The sequence below is a fragment of the Pteropus vampyrus genome, unplaced genomic scaffold, assembly GCF_000151845.1.
Source record: "Pteropus vampyrus isolate Shadow unplaced genomic scaffold, Pvam_2.0 Scaffold1, whole genome shotgun sequence".
Classification (NCBI taxonomy): Eukaryota; Metazoa; Chordata; class Mammalia; order Chiroptera; family Pteropodidae; genus Pteropus; species Pteropus vampyrus.
In genome coordinates, this window is record NW_011888782.1 from 490,690 (window position 1) to 511,135 (window position 20,446).

Consider the following 20,446-nt stretch of genomic DNA (forward strand, 5'->3'; position numbering starts at 1 on the left):
ATGATCACAGCTTTCCCTTGTCTGAAAATGAAAATGTTTTTGTTTTGCCTTCATTGTTGAAGGAAATTTTCACTGGCTGTAGAATTCTAGGTTGACATGATGATAGTTGATTCTTTTGGAACTTCAAAGATGTCGTTCCATTGTCTTCCATCGTCTTCTGTTGTGCATTGTTCCTGATGAGAAATTACCCATCATTCTTGTCATTGTTTCCTTGTATATAATGTGTTTTCTATTTCTGGCTGTTATTAAGCTTTCTCTTTATCTTTGCTATTAACAATTTGACTATGACATCCTTAGGTATGGTTTTCTTTGTATTTATGCTGTTTTAGGTTCACTGAACTTCATGGAACTGTGGGTTAATGTTTCTAATCAAATTGGGACCATTTGGGGCCATTATTTTTTCAAAAAAAACTTGCCGATTTTGTTTCTATCCTTTTTTATGAGAACCTAATTACATGTATATCAGATCACTTGTTATTGTCCTAGAAATTCTCAATCATGTGTTTATTTTTATTGTCTCTTTTTTCACTCTGTTCTTCAGTTTGAATAATTTCTTTTGGCCTTTCTTCAAGTTCACTGACCTTTCCTCTGCAGTGTCCCAGTTACTATTATGCAAATCCAGCATATTTTCATTTTCGATATGGTATTTTTCAGTGTTAAAATTTACATTTTTTTCTTTTGGAGTTTCCTTACATCTCTTGCAATTCACCTAACATATTCATTTCCTTTATATTTTAACATATTTATCTCAGTTATTTTAAAGTCCTGTCTGCTAATCTAATATTCTTCCAGGGTTCTGTTGCTATTGATTTTTTCTCTTGATTATGGCTTGAATTTCCTGTCTTTTTACATGTCTGTAATCTCTTTTTGTTGTGTAGTGGATATTGTGAATAATAAGTTATGGAGATTCTTGTATTGTTACCTTCCTCTGATGAGTGTTGGGTTTTATTTTAATAGGCAATTAAATTATGGGCAGCTAATTTTTTTTGGAAGGGTTACTTACTATGTTTAAACTTTCAAGATAGGTCTCTTTTGGTTTTTCCCTTAAGTCTTCTGAGAAACCTAAAATAACAGTGGCTTAGGCAAAATAGAAGTTCAGTTCTGTCACACAACAGTCTGGGTGTCAGCAGTGCAAGGCTGCTGAGGTGGCTCCCCAAGGTCAGGAATGCAGGCTTCCTCTGTCTTAGTGACTTGTCTGTCATTAGTACTCTGTCCCCCTCATCTGGATGGGCCAGTATGACTGACCACCACCTGTCTTCATTCCAAGTGGTGGGAAAGGGAAAGAGAGCAGCTGTGAGTACATCTCCCTACCCCAGCCCCATGAAGGACCCAGCCCAGAAGATGCGTACATCACCTTTACATCCCATCAACCAGCACTTAATCATCCAGCTACAAAGAAAGCTGGGAAGTACAGTTTTTATTTGGGGCAGGCATAAGTCCACCTACACATTCGTAGTCCTTATAGAAAGGGGGACTGCATATTGGGACACAGCTAGCAGTCCCTGCCACCACTCCTGTGCTCATGCACCTGGTTTTTAGCTAAAGCGTCACTTGGCAGAAGGAGCTTGACTCTCCCTGGGGAGCCCACTGAGCACTGATGAGTTGAGAGAGATCTACCCGTTCTACACATTTCTCCTTAGAGATATCAGAAGACAAGGATTATCGCTCTAACATACACCAGTAATTGGATGTTGTGTGACTGTTAAGGAACAAGGCTTAGGCCACAAGCCGCCCATCAATTCCAGACTTGTTCCCCAGTGGCTACACCACGCAGGAGAGATGTGCGAAGCTGAGGTGGAAGGAGCCCAAGCGATGCCAAGATTTTGGCGCCAAACCTCCCAGCTCTGCCGCTGATTGGTGACGTGACACTAGGCATGTGCTTTAACTTTCCTGGTCTGTCCTTTCCTCTCCAGAGTAAAGGATGGGGTTGTGTCTCAGATGTTCGTTTAGTACCTGTGTTCCAGAATTGTGTGATTCCTTGACACTTTGTATCTTTGCATTGAAGCAAAGCTTCCAAGAGGATGAAGCCACTTAAACTCCTTTGTGGAATGAGCTGGGCGTGTGAATGCACTGCACAGCCTTGCAGTCAGCCCCGGAGCCTGGAGACATGGGCTTTCCTATTTCCCTGGGCTTCCCTTGGTTGTGGTTTTTGTGGTTAAAGCACAATTTGAAGTTAAAGCACAATTTTCTATGCAATTAAGCTTGTTTTTAAACTTCATTTTTTTTTTTTGTTTCAAAATACTTTCTTTCTGTTTCTAGAACTATTATATGTTCATTGTAGAAAATGTAGAAGAAAAGAGAAAAGTGTAATGAAGGAAGCAAAAAAATCACCCAGACGTGGGCACTGTGTAAGGTTTTAGCATATTTCCTTCTTTTCAGTGTCTAAGAAAATATGAAAAATACTTCTATCTTTACTTCAGTTAATCAAATTGGGATCACACTATACATGTTTTATATTCTGATTTTTTTTTTTCACTTGATAACCATTCCCCCAAATCCTTAAATATTTTTCAAGAATGTGATTTTTAATGACTGCCAAGGATTCTCATCACACGGATGTACCACACTGTACCTAACCAGTGCCCTGGAAGTTCAGGCTGTGTCTGAGTCTTCGTTATTATTAATTATGTAGCAGTGACTCCCTTTCACACCGACGGCATCTTAGCTCCTGTCACAGACATTGGGTACAGGTAAGGCTCAGAGAAATTGGGTGGTCTGCCCAAGGCTACATAGTGAATGAACAACAGGTTCCAGCCATCTGGCCACAAGGCTGACTACACACACAGACCCATAGCTGCCTCTCCCCAGTGCCAGGACAGAGAGTGCACAGGCATAGCATAAGGGGTGCTAGGAACCATTGGCTCCCAATGTGTTGGTTTGGGAAGCCCCTGGGATTTCCTAGCAAGACGCTGTTCTAGGAGGTCTGCAGTGCTCCTGAGGAAAGCCAGCTACTCTCTGCCCCCACAAAGAAGCCAGCTGCCCTGCTTCCTGCTCCACCCCTGCCCACCTGGCACTAGAGTTCCAGGGCTGAGGGGGAAGGCTGCCACGGATGGAGGCAGGAGGGGCCCAGCAGGCTCTAGGAGGGGGCCACCCAGCTCCTGCTCCTCTAGGCAGCATGTGGGGGGGCTGGAGATATGCATTCCAATGGCCTTGTTCCTGCGGGGGTGGGCCTCCTTACCCGGGTCTCTGATTCCCTTCCCAAAGCATTTTTGTATCTCTCCCTAAAACCCTATCCTCATCCTTATTTAGGTCAAACTCACTTCCTCTGAGAAGGACGAGAGGCTTCACTGCTGATTGTGTGTGTGTTTGGGAGTGAGACAGGGACAGTAGAGCAGGATCCACCCTGGGTTGGACATAGGTGTGCCCCCTTTTGCTGGCTGTCACTGCCTGGATCACTGAACTTATTTTTTGCCCCTTTGCCTGAGACCTTTCAGTTTTGACCTTTCTGTGCTTTTCTCTAACAGGCGACTATTGGGATTGACTTCTTGTCAAAAACCATGTACTTAGAGGATCGTACGGTGAGTGCTTGACTTTAGAACTGGGAGACAGAGAGGGCTCCTTTGGGCTTATCACCTGGACCCTTAGGCGGGTACCACTCAGAGTCTGTGCCTGCCCCAGAGCTGGCTGCCAGCATCGCAGAGCCTCTCCCCAACCCCCACACTCCCCATGAGGACCCCACTGCCCCCGCTGACCCCAGTGCCCTCCCTGTAACAGGTGCGACTGCAGCTCTGGGACACAGCGGGCCAGGAGAGGTTCCGCAGCCTGATCCCCAGCTACATCCGGGACTCCACAGTGGCCGTGGTGGTGTACGACATCACAAGTGAGTGGGTCCTGGGTGTCGGAGAGAGGGCTCCAGGGCCCAACTGGAGCCTCAGCCAGGCTATAGCCTCTTTGCGTGTGTGCATTGTGTGTGCATGTGTGTGTACATGTGCATGTACATGTATGCAAACACGTGCTTACATCTGAATGCAGCAAGGCATGTGCTCAGGGGTGGGGAGGTGAGTTGCTTTTGAACACCAGCATGCTTTCCACCTTCCCCACCCTCCTGTGACAGGCACGGGTGTACGTAACCCACTTGGCCCTGCTCAGAGCAGGGTCCTGACTGTGAAGGTGAGACCCTCTGTGCCCTCTTTGGCCCTGGCTGCCAGAAAGACTCCTACAGAGCAACTTCTGTATGCATGTGTGGCAAGGTGGGAGAAGACACTGGTCCCTGGACCAAGCTCGACCCAGCAGCTGTGGTTTTGTCAGCTGGTACCCCAGCTCCTCATAGAGCTCCTTGGGAGGAGAGGTTGAGCAGGTTTGGAAGAGCCGTGGGTGGCTGCACTTCTCACACACTGTGGCTCTTCTGGCCAAAACAGCTATTCTAGAGAAAGACCGCACAGCCCTGAGGAAGGCTCCTGGGGCTGGGAGTCAGGGGGTAAGGCCTGATGCAGGGCCCACTGCCCAGGAAGTTTAATGGAACATACCTGGTAAGCCCTGGGGCTGAGGTTACAACCATGGTGGGAAGACACCCAGGGCACTGCCCCAGCCTGCTGCCCTGGCTCCGCCCATCCGTTCTTTCCACCCCTGTCCCTGACGGTAGGTTCCCTGCCCATCTGAGTGTAGGAGAGAGCTGGGCCCTGTGGGGGCCTGGGCTTATGCAGCCTGACATGGAGCAGGAGAGAGATCAGGCTGCGGAAAACAGGCTTCCCAGGTCAGGGTCCCCCCTCCCTGCCCCGCGCCGCATCCCCAGGCGTGTGTGCTGCCGAGTGGTGGGCGTCGCCCTGTGACTGCTCCTCTGTGAAGTCTGCCAGGTCTTCTGTCTGAGGAGAGGGTCGCCCTGAAGGAGCCTTGCTTCCCCTGGCTTTCGTCTGCTCCTGGGGCTGCCTTCCTCCTTGTCTTACTTGTAGACTCGAGGGTTCTTTTTGGAAACTCCCCTGCCCTTTCCTGAGCCCCTTTAAGCTCCCCTTGGTGAGAGTCTGCTCCGTAGGGCACTCCTCCCATAGGGGCTACTGTGGCACCCCCTCCACTGTTTCCATGCTCAGCTAAGTTCTCTGTGCCCACTTTTTACTCTGAGCCTCCAAGGTCAGATCTGATTCTCAGGTGAGCCATTAAAGCCACTAGTCCATCTAGCAGATCATAACAGTGACCTTCTAGATGGGTGACTTTTCTCCTCCAGCAAAGTGGCTCAGCAACGCAAGGGGCTCTTCAGGGCCCCGGGCAGCAGCTCCATAAACACATGTGGGTCTCCTGTGGAAGGCCCAGACCCACTGGTCTGTGCGTTCCTGCCCCTCCTGGGTGTCTGAGGGTACACGCTCCACGTCCCTCCTGGGTGTCTGAGGGTGCATGCTCCACGTCCCTCCTGGGTGTCTGAGGGTGCACACTCCACGTCCCTCCTGTCCCCCATCTCGTGCCCCTCCCCACCTTTCCCCTCTCCCTCCAAGAGCTGGATCTCACTCCCAATTTTATCCTCACTTTCAACCTCCAGACCTCAACTCCTTCCAGCAGACCTCTAAGTGGATTGATGATGTCAGGACAGAGAGGGGCAGTGACGTCATCATCATGCTGGTGGGCAACAAGACGGATCTGGCTGACAAGAGGTAGGTGCAGGGGCTGGACAGGTCCTCCTGGACAAGGAGTTCTAGGATGCGTGAGTGGTGAGCACCCTGTCTGACCTGTCCCCTTGCATTTGGGAAAGGTCTCCTGTAGGTGCTAGAGGCTTTGAAAGCCCCCAGTAGACCCCTGCCCATGGGGGTCTCATCTCTGAAGCCCCACCTTGCACTGGCGGCAGGAGCATGCCTGTGTGCGTGGGCTGCGTGGAGCCCTGTGCAACTGGCCTGGCCCAGTGGTGCGTGGTCTGGGGCTGGCCGTGGCCATGGCACAGCTGCAGACGCAGCAGTCCCTAGGGCTCCCGCCAGCTTCTGCTTGTGCTTCGTGTCTCTGCCCCCATAAAATGCTTGTGCTGGCGTGGCGTGGGTGTGAAGGTCCTGGTTCTCAGAATTTCCTGGTCCGTTGCTGCGTGTGGGTGTGATACGTTCTCTGAAGAGGCTGCTCCAGGGAACAGGGTTAACTTAGGTGCCACTTACATATGTTTGTCTAGTCATCTCATGGGACCCAACTTGGTCAGATAAAACACCAGGCATGGACTGTGGGCTTCCTAAAATACACTCTGACCATTTAAGGAACAATCTGAATTAGAACCTACTTTGTTAGAATCCTGTCTTTGAAATGAAGAAAATGGGGCTTAAATCCCAATTCCTTCACTAAGTAGTTCTGTGACCTTGGAGCAGTCACTTGAACTTCAGTGTCATTTGGAAAATGGAACTGGTGATAACCCCCAGAGGGGCGGTATGTGGTTCAAAGCATTTTATAAACCTAGGCTCTGGCAGTGGTGACTCTTGGGAAAGGCAGGTATGGGACAGCCCCAGCTAGCTGCCACAGGGCCTGCTCTCAAACTGAGAGGAAAAAGTTCAGAAGGAGTAGGGAAGGGGCTGGTGTCCTGCTGTGCCCTGTGCTCCCTCATCCTGGAGGGAGTCCTGGCATCGGAGCCTGTCCTCAGGGTTCACTGAGGGGCTCGGTCGGCTCCCCTGCCCTGCTGGGCGGGTTCCCCTCATATCAGGCTGCTTCCACCATGTCTACCAGGGGCTGCTGCTCACTGAACTGACCCCTTCTCTCCTCTTCTCCAGGCAGATAACCATTGAGGAGGGGGAGCAACGCGCCAAAGAACTGAGTGTCATGTTCATCGAGACCAGTGCGAAGACCGGCTACAACGTGAAGCAGGTAGGATGCACCTGGTACTGATCCTCGGCCTTGCTTGGCCATGGGGCCCATGTGTGGCTTCCGGCATGACGTGTGGCCACAGGCTTGGCCCTGCCTTTCCCCAGTGAGCTAATGACTGGATTGGGGCAGTCAACCAGAGTGCTTGTAAACCTGCCTCCTGGGGAACAAGCTTGCCTCAAGAGCTGGTAATGCTTGAGGAGCACATGCCTTCACGGGGTGTCTGGAGAGTGTTATCATTGGCTGCCATACAGCAACCAGTGGCACGGCCCCTATAGCATCCTGTGAGTGTCCAGCCACCAACTGCCAGGTGGCTGAGAGATGCATTGTTTCCCTAGCATCTTGCCTGACCGGGGGTGGAGTGCAGGGGCTCATGCCTTGTGCTTGGCAAGTGCTCAGGGGTGGAGGGCCAGGCAGGCTTGGAGAAAGGAGCCCACCTGTGTTGTATGCTGGGGCTCTCAGAGGGGAAAGGCCTGGCGAACCAAAAAGGTCAGAGGAGCCATAGAAGGGCTGAGCCTCGGAGTGTGTATGTGTGTGTAGCGGGGTTCTCCTGGATCCATGGATTCCCAAGAGGTCCATGGATGGAATTCAGCAGGTCAGCAGACTTGGGTTGGAAAACCTACAGCTTTATTTTCACTAACGGCTAACTGCTCATTAGTGTTACCTTCAGTGATGAATGTAGGCAACAAAACTCCGTAACAGCAGCGGCCCCTGTGGCTTTATCACATACAGATCGCAGCTGTATTCTTATCACCTTACAGTGTCGCGGCATCTTGAACTTGATATGCATCACTACTTGAGTATCACAGTGTTTATTAGACACACTGCCAGCTCTTGATGCTTAATAAGTTCGTGGGGAAACACAAATGCTGCTACATCACCAGTTTGTATCTTTAAAGATCCCAGAAGTATATTTCGATACCAAATGGTTTCCTTTGTGCTTCTCTGTAACTGATGTCACACACTTAGAAGGAGTTCGTAGGTGTCACCAAACTGCCAGAGGGGTCCGTAGTTCACAAAATGTTAGAAGCTTCTGCCTTCACGAAGGAGAGGACTTGGAGAGGTGCCAAGGGGAAGGGCGTCCCAGGCAAAGGGAACAACGTAAGCAAAGGTACAGCAGGAGGGGTGCCCATGGTGTGGGCAGGGGACTTTGAGTGAAGGGGACATCTTGGCTGGGGTGTCACTTTCACCCGGCTGTTCCCAGTGGTGCCTCATACAGCAGTTGGCCTGGATGCGGTGATGATTCCCCCCACGTGGACAGTGCCAGTGGCAGTGGGGAAGGTGGCAGAGGCGTGGGAAGAGACAGACTGAGAGCCCCTAAGCTCCCAGGGCTCGGGGCCCCCGCCCCAATTGGAGTGACTGCAGCGGGGCCCCGTTCACTCCCACCCCCTCCCAGCCTCCTTCAGTGTACGGCTAGGACTAACATGGCATCTCCTGGAGGAGGGAGCCACGCATCCCTGAGGCATGCGGGAGACACTGGGTTGCTAATGGAAAGTCGTGGGGGAGTACGGGGAAGCAGAGGAAGCAGAGGTAGCCTCTGTGCCAGTGATCAGGGTCAGGGAGACACTAATACTTCCCTTTCTAGAATGCTCTGGAAGCCAGGTGATGGTCTGAGCGGAAGTCAAATGTGGTCAGTTGAAACCCTGTGTGGTTCAGAGAAGGAGTTTCTGTATAGTACAGATTCCTGGACTCTGAACATGACCCTTTCTGCTCTCTGAGACCCACATGTGATCCCAAGAGCTGCCTTCTAACTGGCAGTTGGGCCCTTGGCAGAACTGTGACCATTTTAACCATCAGGCAGGTGGAGCAGGGCTGCCTGGCGCAAGGCCACGAAGGAAGCTTGTGAGGAATGGCCCGGGCCCTCTGCACCCTAGCCCGCTTCTGCCTGTCCCACTCTGGAAACCCCTCTGCAGCCTGCCCACAGAGTCCCGCACCCTGCCGGGCACACCGGCCACATACTCACATGCCTTTTGGCTCTGGGTGCTCCCGTAGGGCCCTCAGCCAGCCTGGGCACTCCCATAAGGCTGGGCTCTGGGTGACACCATGAATGAGACACCCTGTCCTCAGAGCTCACAAAGAGAAGTTAGAAGCCCAGAGCTCACTGAGTTCCTATAATCGGTATTTTGGGGGAGAGAGGAGAGCGTTCGTAATCTTCTGGTGCCTTGTACTTCTGCTTTGTACTTATGGTCACCTCTAGGTTCCATTCAGCCAGCATCCTACCTGACATCCCCAGCAGACACACACACCCCACACATAGTTCTCCCCATGCACTTACATAGACTTACATGCACAGAAATCCCACTTGTACACACATACACACACACACACACACCACACACACTCACATTCCCCCTACACTTACACAAATTCACACACACAGACACATTCACACCATACACACTCCACACATACACCTCTATACACAGTATACACATCGCCTTCACACCCACACCCTAACAAACCCACATCGTGTTCACACTCCTGAGCCATTCTCTTAGAAGAGTCTCTCTCTGCTGTGACTGTGTGGCCCTGGCTCCTGGCGCCCAGCTGCCTCAGTGCCCATGAACTTGCAGGAATCCCTGAGAAGAGCGTCATTTGTCTCGAGGGCAGTTGGAAAATCAGTTCCACACACCTAGTTCCCACATGAACAGTGGGACAGAAGCCCACCTAAAGGCTTGTCTTCTGGGATCTAGATCATTTTCTGCACAGGTGTGGGTCCCTTGCGGTCACATGACCCATGCTTAGCTCCTCATGACCCCCTGGCCAGCCTGCAGGTGAGAGACCTCCCAAGCCCAACTCTGTGAGAGGCCCTGGGGGTTGGGGAGAGAGAAGTCGATGTAGCTCCTGTCCCCCAGGACACAGTGGGACAGACAGGAGAGTAAAGCCCAAGGTCAGAATGAGAAAAGCCCAGAGGGTGGAGACACAGGGAGAGCGGGAGGGGAAGGATGGGGCCCGGGCTCACCTCGCATCTCCCCCTCTCCCCAGCTCTTCCGACGTGTGGCATCGGCTCTGCCTGGAATGGAGAATGTCCAGGAGAAAAGCAAAGAAGGGAGTATCCTTTTCCTTTGATGATTGAATGAAAATGTGCTGGAGAAGCCGTTGATCCATCCAGTGATTCACTTAGTATTTTATAACAGTGGACAGACACTGGCCTGTTCTCCAGCCCTGCCTCCCTGGCTGAGGTGTGATGTGGGGGACTCTGTACAGGGACGAGGTTGAACTCCAAGGTCTTTAAGACCTGTCTAGCTCAAACCATCTAAGCTTCTACTTCCTAAACAGTGTGGGGATACCAGAAGGATGTGTATGGAGGGACAGTGTGGGGCAGGGAGTGAGAAACAGTAATACTGCTCTTTACAGTGAACATGGATTTGTATCTCATGGGAACAAGTCAAGTCTTCACTGGAAGGAAGGTTTCTATATACGCAGATATGATTTCAGTGTGGTTCAGCCTACTTCACATGAGATGGCTTCCTCAGCAGACGCCTCCTCCCAAGTCCCGCCTGCCTCCTCTGCCCAGCCCTGCACAGCCACTGCTCATGACACAGGGTTAGCATGCCACTCACGTGGTCCGCCCCAAACCTCAGGCAACATCCAGAAGCTGAAATTGAGGTCCAGAGAGGTAGTCTGATTTGCCCAGTGGGAAAGAAGGTAGTTGTTTATTATCTATTTACCTGTTTCTTTATACTCTGCCATGTTATGAAAAATGTGTGTTTAAATGTATGTACACACATACCTACACACAAGATCAAAAATGTATGTTATATGTGTATACGCACACAAGAAAATCAAGGCATAGGGAAAATAAAGGTAGGAAGACAAGGGAAAGTCAGAGATAAAGTCATACTCAAAATATACACCATGGCTGAGTGGCCAAAAAGTGGGAAAGAGAGAAAATGTGATCTGTAGGAGAAGCATGGGTTTTTATAGTACAGTTCACCCTCTGTATCTGCAGGGGATTGGTTCAAAGACCCGCCCCCCGCCAACCCCGCCACTACAGATACCAAAATCCGTGGATCCTCCAGTCCCTTGTATAAAATGGTGTGTATTTGCATATAATCTATGCACATTCTCCCATATACTTTAAATCATCTCTAGATTATTTATAATACCTAATACAGTTGACCGTTGAACAGTGCAGGTGTTGGGGGCACCGACACCCCCTGCACTTGAAAATCCACACATAACTGCAGTCTGCTCTCTGCATCCTTGGATTCCCAATTGCGAATGGAAAATACAATTGACCTTTGAACAACACAGGTTTGAACTGTGCGGGTCCACTTACACGTGGACTTACTAAAAAATGTAAATGCTATGGAGATAGTTGTTATACAGTATTGTGTAGGGAATAATGACAAGAAAAAAAAGTTGAGTCATGCTCAGTATAGACACATTCCCCCCTACAACCATCATAGGCCTAGCTACACTGTACCCGTCAGCAACAACGAAACATTTTTTTCCCCGAATATTTTCAATCTGAGGTGGTTTGAACCTACAGATGTGGAACCCGCAGACATGGAGGGCAGACTATACGCAAGGGTGAAAGAATTTCTCCCATATCCTCCAATAGGGGCCGCAAAAACATCCCTAGGATGCCAGCAACAGCGCCTGTAGCAGGCCTTATACCTCCCACCCCCTCCCCTGCCCCAGTGCAGCCCACAGCAGGTGCTGAAGCCCTGCCCAAGAGGAGACTTCCTGCACGGCCGAGGGCCTGGTCCTCAGCTGTGATCGGGCCGGCATGATGGGTTCCCAGCCTGGTCAGGGCAGAGGGAACAGCCTGGCTGTGCATTTTGAACCCACTCCTCTGGTGGTTCTGATCAGTGCTCCTCCAGCCCACAGTGCCCAGGACATCAGTGGAAAGGGCTGGAGAGAGGCCTGTGCTGAGGCCCTTCCCAAGGGATGTGGTTTCTCACAGTGGCATCCTCAGTGTCTGAGTGACACTAGGACCCACGTAGCCTTGTGCTTTGAGATGGGGGATCCATGCCTGGTCGGCAGGCTCTGCACCTCCAGTGCACCTTGGGGTGGGACTGACAAGTAACAAGGCCTCGGCCTCAGCTGGGAGTCTGTGTTCCAGCACCAGTCACCAGGAAGGTTTCTGAGAAAGGGTCTGTCCTACTTGTGTTTGGATGATCAACCCACAGCCCAGGACAAGCTTTGCTCTGGGTGAGTGGGAGGGAGGGCCGGGGAAGAGGAGGAGGGGTGGGAGCTGGTGACCCTGCATCCTTCCTTCCTAGGGCAAGTAAAGAGCAGAGTCCCTGGGTGTTTGTGGAGGGATGGAGGAGATGCGCAGGGCAGCTGAGGGGTGCACAGGGTTGTAAGCCAGGGTGGTAGCATCTCTGCGAGAATTGTCTTCCTTAGCCCAGCCCCCCAAAGTGATTGACATCAAGCTGGACAAACCCCAGGAGCCCCCAGCCAGCGAGGGCGGCTGCTCCTGCTAATGCAGCCTGACCTGCCGGCTTCCTCTGACACTACTCGCTTGTTGTGTTGCTTCCTATTGGTTAGCTTCCTAAAGGGGGTGGGAAATGAGCTTATCAAGATGGGAGGATTTTTCTTTTCTCTCTGTCTCTAGGAATAGGGTGGGGTGGGGAGGGAGGCTGGGCATCAGGGATCACGTCACTCTTAACAGCTGTTACTTAAACAACTATTTTTTGGTTTGGTTGTAATATATTGTACTTTATTAAGATTGCCAAAAACTGTTAAAATTTAAAAAAAAAAATTTAAATCATGTGTATACAACTTTTTGCCAGATAAAAATGTAGTCATTTTTATTTGAAAGATGTGCTTTTTTGTTTTTGTATATTTGTAAACTTATAGAGAACCTTTTCCACACACCTCCTCCTTCCTGTCCTCTTTGAACTGTTCATCACTTCTGCCCTCTTCCCACCCCCAGCCCAGTAAACTAAAACATTAACTGGGCAACTTAATTAGGCTCCAATCCCTGGCCATCTGGCCCAGACCAACCAACCAGGCCTTGCCTGGTTAAATCAAACACGGATTGAACAAAACGGCCTCTGTAGAAGTGGCTCTGACTCTGTCCTTCTGTGGCTACAGTGGAACATCGGCCATGGCCTCGAGCTGAAGTTAAGGCCTTGTGGACTGCGGGGAGCCCAGCAGCAGGCCCCACTGGAGTGATTTCTGCCTCTCCCTTCCCCTCTCTGAAAAGCCTTGAAGGGGGTGGAGGGCAGTTGTCACAGGCAACCTTGTGTTTTCTGTGGCCTGCCCAGTGATTGGCAGAGCAAGAGGTCATTGGAAGGAAGGACGAGGTGCTGTTGGCAGCTGTGAGCAGTGTCACCGTGTGGTTTATTGACTTGGGGCACCATGTGTACTTCTGAAAATTTTTTAACCAACCTGCCCAGCGTTCAGCACACATATTTGGATTGAATCTATAGGAAAGGCAAAAAGAAACTCAGTGTGTGCCTCCTGAAACCCTCCTCCTTGGACGCCAGGGACGCTGGAGCCTGTATCACACAGTATTAATCCATTTGTGATTGGGGAAGGGAGGGTTGTCTGCAGAACCACCACCTTGAAGATACATGTTCTCAGGTCCTTGGTGGTTAATACTGTTGAGTGCTGTTCTGGAAAAGCTGACTTCTTGATGTGTTTTTGCGCCACTGGCACAGTGTAGTTGCTTGTGCACATACCTTTGTGCATATTGTAGTAGCACTCTGGTTGGTTGACGTGTGGTGTCCAGAAGGCTGCCCAGAGAGTCATCCTTACCATTTTTGACTCATTTCTGAGAAGGACTAAGTCTGAGGACCTGTAAAATCTCTGAAGAGAGCTCTCTCTTCTCACTAAGTGATTTAACCCACTTGGCCTGTATTCCAAATAGACCCAGACTCACTGACCCCGAGCCTGCACGACGCCAGGCAGTGGACAGCGACTCGGGCCACAAACAGTAAAACCTGCTCTCCAAGCTGGCATTGATTCTTCTTCCTGGCTGCTGCTGGGCATGTCATAGGTGAGCGAAATGACCATCTGGGGTGTGGTAGGGGGTGAATTCCTCCACAACGCAGCACTCAAACAAGTTATTGCAGTGAATTTTGGGACTTCTCAGAAATGAATCCAAGATGGCAGCCAGCAAGTTCAGTGAAACCTGGCAGGACTCACTGATATTTGTCCAGTGAGCCTGTCACACACTCTCTGCTAAGGAGGCTGTATGTCAGAGCTGATCTTTAAAGAGAAATTTATCTTCAGGTGAAAAAAGAGGAAGCAGGATTCCCACTGAGCTCCTCTTCCAAAAGGCAAAGACCAATGTATGAACGTAATTCTAATGTCATGTGTTTAGTTTTTATATGTGTGTACATAATTATATAGAGAGATAGACTTGTGTATACACCTTCCACACACACATTCTCACAGAGGTACATGTGCTCAATGTATATTCTTGTTTTTCCTGCTCTCAAGTTGGAACTTGCATTGTGATTACAGTTTTCGAAATTCAAAAGTACTGCAACGTGTTGAAATAAGTAATATTGTCAAAAACTTGTGATTGTCTTGCCATCAATAAAATAATTACATAGATGTGTTACACTACAGGCAAAAATAGCCCATGAGAATATGTGCACCATTTCTCCCTCTGTGTACTTATATGCACGGGTGTGCATGCCACGTGGGCCAGCACCTCCCCACCATGGCACACCCCTAAGTGGTGCTTGTTGGAAGAGTGCTTACTTACCTCGTGAGAATTTAAAGGAGTCAATGTTACAGCATCTGGCCTGAGTGGCAGTGAGGGCCATTGCTTGTGGCCTCTGGGACAGCCCCAATTTACAGTGATCTGCACTGGGTCTCGGTGAATGAATGTATGGTAGATTTTTACCTTCTTGGTACTAAAGAGTAGCTTTTCTTTAAAACATTCCTATAAAAAAAAAAGTAGAAACTCAGTTCCCTTCCCATGTGTATACATATCTTAAGGCACCATGAACTTTGTTTTTCCCTTCACAACCTAGAGAAGCAGTAGGAGGCGCAGTAGATAGTGTTTGGCCTGATGTGGCCTCTGTGAGCCCTGCCTTTCCTAGCACATACACGACATCTTCTTTTGAGTCCAGGCTCTCCCCAGCGTATCTAAGTGGGCCTCTGAAGATGAAGGCAGTTGCCTCATCTTGTCCTTTTGCCATGCCATTCCATGGCCCGATTTCCACCCCTCATTTCCTGGCATCTGTTAGGCCAGCCAGACAATGCAGAAGTGCATTGGGTCTTTGGTTCTCGTTTTGAGCAGGTGCGATCACTGTCCTCTTGCTTGTAGGTAAGATCTTGACTCAAAGAGTTAAAGTTCAATAATAAAATGATCAGGTTCCCTTGAAGATGTCATGAAATTGCCTCAGCTTCTTTGCCAAAAATAGGTGGGCTAGTACAAGGCAAAGTGGAGGAATCCTTTTAGGAAATTATCTCAATTTAGCCAGTGGCTCAGTCCCTTTCCTGAGACTAGCCTTGACTTGGGAGATGAGCGGGGTCATCTTCTTGAGGCTCTCTTTTTCTTTGAGGATGTCGAAGAGCTTCTGTTTCACAGGTATCTGAAAAGTTGAGCGTAAGATGGAAAAAGCAGATAGCATATTTATTAATGCACGTAACATGCCAGAATGAAAGTGTGACAAAAGCATCTGGAGTCCTGGAAATACAGTTGTATAGTCCAAGGTAAGCACGCTTGGTGATTTACAAGCAGGTTTCTTTCGGTTAGAGGCTATCGCTGTCACCATTTTCTTTTCATCCTCTTCAATTCTTTAATGTTCCCAGGTCCAAGGAACAGTGGCGAGATCAATTTAAGTGTCTCAGGCAACAGAAACGAGAATTGAAGTGGTGGTAACTAAAGGTGCAGACACATCTTGAGTATGTCTCTGTCCTCCTGGTGGCCAGCCAGTGCTGAGAGCCCCTGCCCTCAAGTCCCAGGTGTGACAATAATGGCACCGCTGGCTTCGGTGTTGTGCAGGCAGAGCAGCCTCATTTCTTCACAGGGTGGAAGGCAGGTGAGGATGTCAGGGTGTGAGAACATGTAGCTGATGACTGGATGTATGTCTGAGTCACATGAGGTCTGTCTGTCTGCATCAAGCAACTGGGTTGTATGTTCACTAGTTTCCAAACTACCTCTCCCCCAAGAATGTGAGGCATTGTCACCTGGCTACAGAAATGTGAAGCAGGGGTCTTGTAACCCTTCCTGTTTCAAAGGCAGGAAAACCAAGACAGAGAAGGTTGACTTGCTTACAGTCACCCAGCAAGCTGGAAGCAGTCAGAACCAAGATGTTTCTGTCTTCATCCTTAGCCGACCTGTGTGTATGAATGTGACTGTGCACTTGCGCATGAAGGACTGCTGTGTATGGGTGCTCCTCAGACCATCTCTACTCTGGTGAGGACATGAGACTGTTCAGTGTATCTAAGTGAGCCAGGAAAAAATCCGCATACATTTCAGGCTCCTCCATTGCAAATTAGGGCCAGTTCCCCAAACCTACTCTGATTGTTGTGGGCACCCACAGACCAGGGCACCCTTTGAATTTTTGTTTGAAATGAACTAGGCGTTCCAAAACCCTGGGCTCTCAATGTGTAAACTTCCTGGACATCAGACCTGTGTGGGTGACACTCCTGGCGGGGTATGGTGTATCCTTGCAGTAGGGTTTGGGTGCTTCCCTCCAGTGGGAAGCCTCCATACATCGAAGGCTGGCCCCTACCACGTGGTGTTTGTCAACTCCTCCCCTCGGTTTCCCTCACCCATCCCCAAAAAGTGACTGGGCATGAGGAGCACAGAGGGTGGCATTTCCATCTCTTATTGGCTCAGCAGGCATAAATGGCCACATTGACTTTACATAAAACTGTGTAAAATGTGGAAGACTCAGCATGTTGATCAAACAATAAACTGTCCTAATTCTCAAAACAAAGTTTCTTGTCTAATGTCTCTTAAGTGGTACAATCATATATGGGGGCGGGATGCGGAAACATTTCTTCAAGTGAATGCTGCATGAAGACCCTCCTATGTCCAGTGGTATGTCCACCACCCAAAGCCCTTTGCTTTTTCCTCCTACTCACTTGGGCTCTCCGCCAGCTAAGAAGGGGGAAAGGTAGGACACGCTTATTTTCATAATCTCCATTCTGCCTACAGGCTGATGGAAAGGGAAACTCCAGGCAGAACTGAGACTCGGGGTGTGTTAATACCTTCTGTTCCTGCTTTCCATTTGCCATGGCTGAGGGGTGATAATGGGGGTGGCTGCAGGGACTGGATCACTTTTCCTCCTGGTAATTTCCAGGAGACCATTTACAGGTAAGAATTTAAGGGGAACCATCTTCAACCTTTCAGGTGGCACCAAGCTGCCAAATACCACCTCCAACTTCACCCCACATCAATTAGAGAACATTTCTGAGAGGCCCCTTCACATCTATCATCTCCAGAGTAAGAGATGCTTTGAAGGCCAGGAGAGTTGTGGGACCAATCCTTAGAGGACAGAGAGGCCATGAGTGGGCACAGGCCAATTGCCCTGGCCTGTGAATGCTAGGAATCCTGGGGCTGTGGCGTAAGCCAAGTTCTCCAGGTCTCATTCTCCAAGTTCACCTTCACTAATTATCTTTCTCCTTTAAAGGTTCTAAAGTTTCTGGAACACCCTCCAATCTACCACCTCAAGGAACCCATCTCTGATTAGGAGGAACTAGATGGCGGCCAGATGTAAAATGTGAGGTAGAGGAAGGAAGGAAACGGACAAGCAAAGACACAGGACAGACAGCCAGCACAAAAAAAAAGAAAGACAAAAGATAGCCCAACAAAGAACCCAAGGTTATGGGACACAGAGGAACATGACTTCAGACAGCAAAGGGCGTAATCTCACTGAGGATGGTATTACACACACAACTGTCCAGCAGCCCCTTCCCTTACCAGGTGTTGGGATTCCCTGGACGAGAATGTGAACATTACTGAGTTGTGTCCTGCCTAAGTGCCTGCGTGGATCAAGAGATGGTGCTCAAGGTGGCTTTCCCTAACACTGTAGCTGTGTTTTGCTGTCCAGTAACTAAGAGCAGAAAAAGGAGCTTTGACAATTCTATGCTAACCTCTAAATTTTTTTTAAAGCCTATTTCAGTTGAAACAAAATTATCTTAAGTCAACACACCACCAAGTGCCACACACTAACAGGGACACAGGGAGACATTGGAACCCCAGGAGTCATGGAGACACAGGCCATGGGAAGAAGTGGCAGCTCTATTGGGGCAGTGTGGCTGGCACAGCTGCCCAAGAACGCAAGGATAGCAAAGGCGAAGCTGAGGGCAGCACTGAGGCAGCTGACCCTGGGGCCCACGCGGTGCTCAGGGGTCCAGCACAGCCATGATGGAGGGAAGAGGAGCCACACTAAAAGGGCACATTTTTTTGCACTTGAGAATGGGACCATGCCATATACCTCAAGAAGCAGGAAGTGTTCTGTGCTTAGTATTCCCAGAGCCTTGCATGGTTCTCAGAGTCTTCTGAATGAATGCTACATAAGGCTCTTGTGAGTAATCAACAATTTATAGCTGAAGAGAACGTGAGATGATTTTCCCGCACAAAAGCCAAGTATAATATTCACTTTTTAAAAAATACGTGAAGGACTGAAATAGAGGGGGTAAGCACCTTAATTACTGCTAACAATCCTTAAGGTGAGAATGGACATCGACCAATTGTAGCTTTGATAATTCTGTGCTAAACTTGAACCTTAAAAAAAAGGCAGCAACATAATATTCTGGCTGAAATGATCTCAAGTTGAAAGACCATGGCCAAGTGCCTTACACAAAGCAGGACCAGTGGGATCTCAGGAGGCACTGAGACAGAGGCCATGGGACAAGTTAAGTAGCAAACCCCAGGGACTCCCCAAAAACAGTAGCTGTTGATCAGGAACCAGAGCCCCAGCAAACAGGCAGGTGCCTGGCAATAGAGGGACTACTAAGGCCCAGAAACCCTGGGAAAAGGGACTTTAAGAGCTGGGATAGAGAATAAAGAATAAAGAATAGTGCAGGCAGTACCTAGACCCCTTGGTCTATGTGTGTGCCCCATACTCCATGGAAGATTCCATTCCAGAAGCTCCATTTACCAATGGAGCACTCAGGGCTTATTTGTCACAGCTGTCACTCTACAGCAGCATCTCACCGTGGCCTGCTCCTCTCCCTTAGCAAGGAACAGTCACTCACATGAGGTGGCAGCTACCCTAGAAGCAGGTATCTGTCTACACACACACAGTGGCTCAGACGCTGCTGTGTTCTCAAGAAGGAGGTGTTTCAAGCCACAGTTGTCTTGTCTATCACTGTCATGCCTTGTCTGCCAGTCCCCATATCCTAACATCCCTCTTTCCACTCCGGCCACACTTGCCTCCCATCTCATGAAGAAGTGGGCCTACTTTGACTAAATGGCTTCAAGGCCATAAGAAGACACCACCAGAGTAAAGAACACACTTGACTTCCCATCAAAATCCCTTCCTGGCTCCCAAGGACTAGTCACCATGACCTCATCCTGGCCCAAACCTACAAGGATGAGATGACTATATCACAGGAGTAGGAAGCAGGATAACAGGGCCCGGGAGAGACTCTATAATCTGCTTGCGTACTTCACCCTGTGAGAAAAAACTAAACGGCTTGTGGTCCAAAGGACTTAAAAACAATGCATACTAAAGGCACGCTCCAGGTCAGACCATTCTGAGGTGCTCCCAGGAGCCCCATGTGCCTGTAAGGGCATGTTAAGCATGCTAATTCCTGAGACCACACCAGAGCTGCTCTCGAATTGAACGTTTAAGAGCAGGGTCCTCAAATCAGCTGTTTTAACAAGCATCAAAGAATTCTGATGCACACTGATATCTGAGACTTGCTGCCTGAAACATAACTTTCCTTTTTCAGATGATCATCTTTAGGCCTTGAATAAAATTCAACCTTGCTCTCCACCTTCTTCAGTCACTTTTTTAGTGTATGGCTTCTTTTAATAAAGTAAAGCACTTTAACCAGGGGGGAAAAAAAAAAAAAGCTGAGAACCCATGCTTCTCAACAGAAGCATCAAGCCATTGATTTTTACTCACATGAACACCTACTGTGATTATGTGAATGGGTCACGTTCATCACATTTGATTTGATTTTTGGTTCACAGTTCTTACCTACTTCTTTAAATTGCCACTTGGTGAGTAAGGAAAGGGCAAGAACTAAGAGTCTAAAGGACAGCAACAACACTAGTAACAATGAGGCTTTCGAGTAAGAACTCTGCCATGGTCAAGGCCTGACATCTTCTCAGTTTCAGCTTGCATTTATTTCATACACCAGCAGCAAGGTGTATGATACAGCGTTGGGGGTTCCTGTGGGTCATTCTAGCTCTGAATGAGGGCTAGAGTACTCTCATTCAGAGCTAGAATGACCCACAGGAGGGTGACAGCAGGCAGAAGCTTGGCCTGTAGTATACATGGGGACCGTACTCACTGGGACGTTATCGGCTCCATGCTTCTACTTTGACTCTCCCTGATCCATCAAAGCCAAGTTAGGCACCTCTGCCGCATGCTCCCAGAGCACCCTGCACCTCTCCCGGTATGGCTCTTACCGCACTGTTTGGGGATTTGCTTCTCATTTATCCACAGCCACCCTTGTCTCCTTTTAAGCTTTAGTTGGGCTTATCCCTGTGTGTGAATAGGGATAGAAGAGTTTGCTCCTGTGTACACTGCATTCTTTAGGCCCTGGAAACTTGGAGTTAGGCCTGAATCCTAACACACACTCCCATTTG

At 49.3% G+C, this 20,446-nt stretch overlaps 1 protein-coding gene across 1 annotated transcript in view; it reads left to right on the top strand.

Annotated features, from left to right (window-relative positions):
- RAB6B (RAB6B, member RAS oncogene family) overlaps positions 1–16,616 on the top strand; it is a 58,343-nt gene extending 41,727 nt beyond the window's left edge. Inside the window, exons 3-8 of the mRNA XM_011358547.2 lie at positions 3,465–3,518; positions 3,715–3,820; positions 5,468–5,579; positions 6,666–6,759; positions 9,742–9,808; positions 12,127–16,616. Coding sequence (XP_011356849.1) covers positions 3,465–3,518; positions 3,715–3,820; positions 5,468–5,579; positions 6,666–6,759; positions 9,742–9,808; positions 12,127–12,191 — 498 coding nt within the window. The 3' untranslated portion in view covers positions 12,192–16,616. The remainder of the gene's footprint in view (positions 1–3,464; positions 3,519–3,714; positions 3,821–5,467; positions 5,580–6,665; positions 6,760–9,741; positions 9,809–12,126) is intronic.
- The last annotated feature ends 3,830 nt before the right edge of the window (positions 16,617–20,446 follow it).